General features: G+C 43.2%; 1 protein-coding gene across 1 annotated transcript in view; it reads right to left on the bottom strand.

The window, feature by feature from the left end:
• The window catches only part of CSUI_000403 (anticodon binding domain-containing protein), a 15602-nt gene extending 8059 nt beyond the window's left edge, over nucleotides 1–7543 (bottom strand). Inside the window, exons 1-5 of the mRNA XM_068060637.1 lie at nucleotides 5318–7543; nucleotides 3932–4533; nucleotides 2532–2793; nucleotides 2124–2166; nucleotides 768–1155 (exon numbers count right to left, since the gene is read on the bottom strand). Of these exons, the coding sequence (XP_067927381.1) occupies nucleotides 768–1155; nucleotides 2124–2166; nucleotides 2532–2793; nucleotides 3932–4533; nucleotides 5318–6670 (2648 nt within the window). The 5' untranslated portion in view covers nucleotides 6671–7543. The remainder of the gene's footprint in view (nucleotides 1–767; nucleotides 1156–2123; nucleotides 2167–2531; nucleotides 2794–3931; nucleotides 4534–5317) is intronic.
• Between the last annotated feature and the right edge of the window lie 414 nt (nucleotides 7544–7957).

The following is a 7957-nucleotide window of genomic DNA, read 5'->3' as shown; positions in this document are numbered from 1 at the left end:
ATATATATATATATATACGTCAAGGATCGATGTGTATATCTATTGTTAAAGTTATTTACTCAGATATACAGAGGTGGATACAGATATGTACGTCTACGAGTAGGTGAAGATTGATACAGAGACGCTTCCTTTAGTATATCTGTCAATCTTTCTATCCATCTATCCATGTCTACGGAAAGGGAGAAGCGAAGTCTACTGAGTCGAGATGCTTGGAGTAGACAGATATTTGCTGCCTGAACACCGTTGTCGATTTCGTTAGTCTTATCATCCCGCTAGAAAGACAAGGAAGAAAGATCAAGGATGGATAAGTCAACACACAGAGAGACAGATGGGTAGACAGATGGATCATCTGAAAGAAATCAGCTAAGGAAAAGAAGTCCGAAAAGGATCTTGCCTTTGATAGGTAGAAAGAAACGTCGTAGCACATAGGTAAGGGAGTGTATGTACACCCCGTGAATCTCATTCTTTCCAAGAATAGTGTCTTGAGAATGTCTGTAAGTCTTCCTCATTTCACATCAAAAAGCAACGCGAGAATGCCTTCCTTCTTTGAGACTAGTGGGTGTATCGAGTGCTTTCAGGTGTATATACACCTCACGATACCATTACTCACCTGGGCAGTCTCAGGTCTCAGAACAGCAACATCCCCATCTTCCTCTTCGCTCCTTTCTTCTTTCTTTTCTTCATTTCTCTTCCTCTTCTTCGCCCTTTGCTTCTTGTCTTTCCTGTGGTTTCCTTCATCTTTATCGATGGACGCTTCAGCGTAGCACCTTACTTTTTCAGACTGCTCTTCAGGCACTCGAAGGCTTTCTCTCAGATCTCTTGGTTTGCCTAATCTTTCTTCTGTTGCTATCATCGCTCCGTCAGCTTTATCTCTTGCATGAGATCGCTCTCTGTCATATTCTCCACCCACATGATCAAAAGCCGTCTTTCTCTCTTCCCCTATTCGAGTAACCTCCTTTTCCCCCTCGACCTTCTCTTCTTCCTTCTTCTTCGCCTCCTTCACATCTTCCTCTCTCTTCAGACACGAAATTCCCTCTCGTATCCGGCCTTGTATATAGGAAGAAGAAGCTCTCTCACCCTCAGATAGGCGACGAGAGAGACGTGTATAGAGCATTAGGTTCTGTCTGAAAGGAAGCGACAGACCTCCAGGACGGCCTGAGAGAAGACGACCGAGAAGGAGAGAAGAGATATATAGGGGAAGAGATAGGATGAAGGAAGAAGATATAAGAAAGAGGACGTTCTACCATGGCTTGCAGCCCTCTATACAACTTTACATCTGTCGGGATGGTCTTTCCTAGGTAGCATCTCTAGTACTTGACTATAGAGAGGAGCCACACATATATACTCGAATGAACGAAAACAACTTATTCAGGATGAAGGGAGAACAAATTTCTATCTTTCTCTTTCTTCTCTTCAGCAAGGAAAAGATCAAGGTCATGGGGGCTTGGTAGACGTAACGAATAGAATCTCCGTATACGAGAACATCAGGCAGTATATGCTCTCTTACCCACCGTATATTGATGTACAGGTGTACATATTGATATATATATATATATAGATATATGTAGGTATCAATAATTCTGTGTACTTACAGAGTACATCCCTATCTAACTTTTTCGCTTGATATATCTATTCGTCTATAGGGATGGACAGCTCTAAGAAAGAGCATAGATTTCCTTCTTCATATTTCTCTTGATATGTCGCCAAGGTAGACTTTCCTAACCCGTAGAGCTCCTTTCTCCATGCAAAGACCGACACTGGTTCGGAGTGCGCTACGTGAAGGGTAGGCAGGCAACTCGACTCTGCAGATCCACTTCTTCTTCTTATTTTTCTCTCGCAGTCTCAACAGGTGAAAGAGAGGTCGATCTGAAACACACTTCTCTACTCGGAGAAAGAGAGAAGTAGAAGAAAACGATTCTTGGACGACTGAAAGAAAGAATGAAAGAGACGATTCCTGGGAGCTACATAGAGAAGCTGAGAATGGTGTTTATGTGAGTGAAGAGAAAGGGAAAAAGAAGAGACAAAGAAGAGAACCTGAATGAAAGATATGCATGTATGTACGTAGGCATGTATGGAGATGCCTATAGAGAGAAGTGGAGGTATGTACAAAATGAATGATATACCTGTGACGGGTGATGGAAGGAAGCGAAAGACCTCAGGAGGTGCCTGGGGCAAAGTTAGAAACAGAAAGAGAGAAAGAAAGAGAGAAAGAACAACTCCAGACCAAAGATGAAGGGGGTCATTCTCTATCTCTCTCTATCTCTTTCTCTTCCTTGTCTCCTTTCCTTGTGGGTGTGCGCCCGTCCCCCCCTACCTTCAAGCAGCTCGAGAAGGAGAAGGTGCATTCATCACGAGACAGTTTGAGCTGTCTATACATACACCTCGACCCAGTTCTATCGCGGGAGAGAAGAAACAGCATCTACTGTCTCGTCAAGAAGAAAGTCCACGCAGAGTGAATGAAGAGGAATGAAAGACGAAGATATCTTAGGATTCCTCGAGAGAAATCGTAGAATTTTATGTAGAAATCGCACCTGAGTCAAAGGCTTCCAAAGGGAGTATGACAAGCGCCGCGATGAAGATCTTTCTCTTTTCTTCTTCTTCTTCTCCTTATCACTCTCGCCACCTAAGTTCTCAATGGGGACATCTGTGTGTCTCTCAGAAGAGGAAGAGAAAGAGAAAGAAGAGGAAGAGAGAGGAGCAATCTCGAACTGGAGTTTTACTTCCTCGTCCTTTCTTTCTTCTCCGATCTGATTCGAGAGGTCACAAACCTGGCGATACACCAGGGCATCTGTCCTATAGCAGGAGAGAAAAAGAAAGAAAGAAAGAAGAAATTCACGACAAGCGGAATAAAGATAATGAAGAAGAGCAAGATAGTGATTAGAATAGAAAGAAAGAAACCTACAAGAGAAACGACGAAAGAAAAGAAAAGAAGAAAAGAAAGGGTATAGAAAGAAAGAAAGGTGAGTTCATTCAGAGTGTAAGAGAGAAGAGAACCAAGAGGGGAAGACGTGAGAGACGAGACGAGAGGAACTTGAACGAGGAAAGAAAAACACCCCATGATGCTGGGGAAAGATAGACTGAAGATAGATAGCTGGATAGATTGGTAGACAGATAGATTAAAGATAGGTAGATTGAGGATAGGTTGGAGTTAGACAGACGGGCAGATGAACATTTAGGCAGATAGATAAAGGGATAGACCCACGAAGAGGAAAGATGGAGGTTGCGTCTATATAGCGATGCTTCTTCAAGCCTCCCGTGGAATCTCATGCACAGATCTATCGTCTTACACAATGCCAGAATTCTCTCCTTTTTCTTTTCTTCTTCTTCACTCTGTTAGAGTGACCCCCACATAAGGCGAGGAGAGAAAAGAAAAGAAGAACAACAAGAAGAGATAGAACTGAAGAAGAAGAAGAAGCGGAAAAGGAGATGATCTTAATAGAAATGCGAAATAAGATGGATGCGTCGGAAGAACGAGAGGAAGCCCTCGAGAAGCAATATATATCGAGACGATAGACGCCGAGAGACGTAGATAACCAAGTTCTATACACCCCCACTCCACAGCAAGAGACACAGATGTATACCTCATACATATATGTATATATATCTTCAACTTTCTTTCCTCTTTCAGTTGAACCAGAGTTCGCTGAGAGAGATATTTGAAAGAGAAAGAAAGAATACAAGAGAAAGCCATATCATCGTCAGATAGATTGAAAGAAGAAGATAGAGAAGTACTCCATTCTTTCTTCCTCTTTTTCTTTCTCTTCTTGTAAGGAAGTTGAGACGAATGTGTCTTACCCAATCCCCACACCCCTAATATGTTCCATATGAGTCAAGAAGAACTCTCTATTCTTTCCCTCTTTCTTTCTTTCCTTCTTTCTATTGTAGGAGATTCGTGAATCTTTCTCCCTCTTTCTCTCTTGGTGTTTCTTACCTGAATAGCTTTCCGGTGTCTAGACACTCGACCATAGAGTCGACAAAATGCATTGCATGCCCGCTAGCTCTTAGCACCTCAAAGGGAGACAAAGAGGCGGTCTCAACTGAAAAGACCTGTCCTAATCTTATCGCTTTTCCTAAGGGGAGATTCCACGACAATCTTCCACACTTCCTCCTTTCATTCTCTGAATCTCTTTTCTTTTCCTTCTTCTCTTCTCGTTCTTCTTCTCCTTCTTCGTCTAGTCCTGTCTTCTCATGGAACTGAAAGCGTCTCTCTTCGGGGTGTATATCTTGGGAAGGAAGGAGACAACCTGATTGAGGTGGAGACAGATCGTTAATGGCGGGCAGCTCAGATGTCTCTAGGTTTGGGAGAGAAGGAATTTCTTCTTCTCTTTTCAGAAAAGAAGAAGAGAAAGGTATAGAAATGTCTGTCGTCTTGTCTGGAGGTGTGGAGGGGAACAAGAGAGGAAGAGTTCGGAGAGAGAAATCTTGGGACTGAATGAAGAAGTTGTGAAGAGAGGCCCGAAGATTCTTCAAGAAAAGATAACCGACAGCACCAAAGTCTTGAACGCCTTTCAAACCTCCATAGATCTCTGCTGTCTATACACCCCAATACGGTAGACGGCACAGACAACAGACGAGAGAGATGAAAATGAGAGAGACTTGGGATGTGAAAGGTTAGACTCCTCCTCAGGTAGGGCAAGAGTAGACAAGCCATTAGGCAGGAGGTTGTCAGAGGTGTTGGTGCGAAGACTCTACATCTGCTGTCTATACACCCGGAGAAGAAGGTAGACAACTTCATAGTCAGGAGACTGAGAGAAAGTGAGAGAAGAGAGGAATAAGAAAGAGATATGGAGGGGACATCACTGCAGTTACGATACACTCCTCAGATACATGACTACCACGGCAGCTTTAAGTAGATGAGCCTGCTGAAAGAATCTTCTTCTTCTCTCTCTTCTTTCTGAGTCTGGTTGAGGTGTATGTCTACTTTGGGAGAAGGCAGGGATGAGAAATGGAGAAGTAGGAGAAGAGGAAGAAGAGTAGGGAATGTCTTTATTACTCGAGTGAAAGAAGAACATGCATAGATATGGCCGATGAACATCATATACACGGCTGCATGCAATATATAGCCACATATCATGTACATACATACATAGACATAGATACAAGATACAGAACCACACATACATATTCACAGAAACATATTCATACATACCTATACACGCATGCACATCTATACATACATATATATGTACATGCATAGATATACATACAAACCTGCCTCTACATGGGCACATAGACTCTGTGTGGACGGGAGTGAAGAAACTCTTAGCGGCGTGAAACAAGAAGAAAAAGAAGGAGAAAAGAGAATGGTAGGACTCACGGGGGTGACAAAGGCATGCTCTTTGCAGAAGGCTCGAAGCTCATCTAGATTCACGGCCTGTTGCTTCTCTTCAGACATCTTAACAGATCCTTCCGTAAAAAGACCGAATGTATCTTCATCTTCTTCTTCTTCCTTATCTCCTTTACTCCACCCCTGAAGTCTATTCTGCCCTTTCCTTCTCTCTTCTCCGTCTTTTCTCTCTGGAGAATTTGCACTATTCATTCTCTCCTCATCTGGGTTTCTATTCTTGCCGCGAGATGTTTCTTCTCTCTTCTTCTTCTCTTCTCTTTCTTCTTCTTCTTCTTCTCGTCTCCTGTCCTCTACACCCCCCCTGGCCGATTCCTCAGGACTCTCGGTAAATGCTCTCTTACTGTCTTCACAGAGAGAGAGAGAAGATAAAGAAAGAGAAAGATATCTTCTTCCACTCTTACTACCTCGACCGTAGTTAGGCTGTTTGAATCTGGGATGGGTTTCTTCCTTCGAAGGCTGAAGAAGCATAAAACGTCCGGTTGAAGTCTGAGGACTGAAGGGGCTGACAATTGAAGCTAACCATCGAGAGGCCGAATCTCGAGAGTCTTGCGTTTCATCTCGAGGATGCTCTCTTGTGCTTATTTGTCGCCTCAGATCAATACGAAAGGAAGACGAAGAAAAGAGAGAGTTAAGAGAAGATGTATATACAGTGTCTATAGACGACTTATTAGAGATAGAGAGAATTTGCGAGTGTATGCGTAGAGAAGAAGATTCAGTTTTACGTCCTCTTGATAGATATGGAGAAGGTACGAAGGAAGGTAAGAGAGGTGGAGCGTCACCCTTTGAGAGAAATGCAGTCGGTAAAGAAGATATGGATGAAGACGTTCCACGGACAACGTGTGAGAATCTTGGTAAGATAAGAGATGTAGAAAGAGAAGAAAAAGAAGAAAGCCAACTCAGAAAAGCAGATCGGCTTGAAGAGATCTTGACAAGAAAGCTTCGTCGACTTGATGGAAGAAAGGCAGGTAAAAGAATACGAAGAGGGGAAGAAGAAGACTGGACAATTTTCTTCTTCTTCTTTTCCTGTTCGAAAGGATTGTCGAAAGGAGCAAAAGAAGGTCTTTTGAAGCCGCAGCATCTTTGCCAGTGTAATGGGGAGGAGGGATAGCGGCGATGATCATGAGAGAAAGATGTGAAAGGAAGAGAAGAGAAGAAAAGTTTAGAATGTTTTCTCGGGATAGAGACGATAGCATGGACACGGGTTGGTGTAAGGATTTCAAGATTATCTAAACATAAGAAGAGGATAAAGAGAGAAGACGTGAGGAGATAAGAAAGCGAATGAAAAGAAGAGAGAGAAGAAAGATGCATTGCTAAAACGGACATTTTAGCTGGGAAATAGCGATGCAGAGAGAAGTCGTTTGGATCAAGGTAGTGATATATGGGTGGTGTACGTACACCTGAAGTCTTGGAGAAGGTATACACTCGGACAAGTGTCTTTCAGAAAAGCTTATCGTTTAGAACGTGCTTGATGGAAAGATTCATTACAGAAGGGAGTCAATCAAGATGAAGCTTTTCCACTAGGGGCGGATGACGACGTGTCCGTCTGTTGTGTGAGTTCAAGGAACTTGAGATCTGCTATACAGCTGACTTGAGGTGCCTATACACCTCACGTACCTACACCTGTGAGGTGTATATACACCCGGTGCACACTGGTACAATCCGAGCAGAAGACGTGTGTCATCTACAAGGAATGCATAGCCAACTTTACTTCTCTCATTGACGTTATCAGAATGCTTGCCTGCAAGGAGAAGAATACAAAAGTGCACAGAAACACCCTCTCATTTAGACAGGTTCGTTCGGGAACTGCCGGCAATTCTTCCACATCCTGCTTTCTCCCTCCAAAGAAATCCATACACCTCAGCAGCCACACAGATAGATTTGCTGACCCTAGTGTGCAAAAGAAATTCCGCATAGATGTCGTTCTGTCTATACTGTATACTTTTCATTCATACATCTGAAGAAAGATCATCTCGAATGAAAAAGAACGCCTTTGTTCTTGAGGGACTTCGAAGTGTCGGGGTGTATATACACCCCAGAAGATTATCTACCCGTGGAACCTTCCGAGTGTCTACACAGACACCTGCGGTAGCGGGGGGTCCCCTTGTAATCTCGAGATGTGTGAGTTAGAAAGACAGGAGAGATAAGAATGACAAAACTGCGGAGAGGAGACGAGACGTAAGACACACGGAGGAGACAGGAAAAAGGAAGAAGTTTGCATGAAGTAAGGAGTATCGATGAGCAGATCTTATCAATCTTTGAGAAATCGATTGAAGGCTTGGTGGCCAAGAAGTCTTTCCCTAGAAGCAGCGGTAAGTTGCATGCACTGTACAGCATAGATGTTGTTGCAGTCTCTTTCATGACGTCGGTTCTCAATTCTTCTTCTCCTCCTCTATCTCTTAAATGGATAGATGTGTGTGTAGGAGTCCAAATCTCTTCACATTCTCGTTCTTCTTCTCCTCTCTCGCCTCTCTGCTGCCTTTCTTCTGTCCTTTCTCTCCTCTCTCTCTTTTCTACTCTCCCGTGTTCTTTCCTTTCTTCTTGTTGTTCATTCCAAGACACACAGAGTTTCTTCTCTTCTTCTCCTCCTTCTCTTGCTCTGCTTTCATTCTT

The sequence above is a fragment of the Cystoisospora suis genome (assembly GCF_002600585.1).
Source record: "Cystoisospora suis strain Wien I chromosome Unknown contig_173, whole genome shotgun sequence".
NCBI classification, from domain to species: Eukaryota; Apicomplexa; class Conoidasida; order Eucoccidiorida; family Sarcocystidae; genus Cystoisospora; species Cystoisospora suis.
This window is presented reverse-complemented; position numbering and strand designations above follow the sequence as displayed.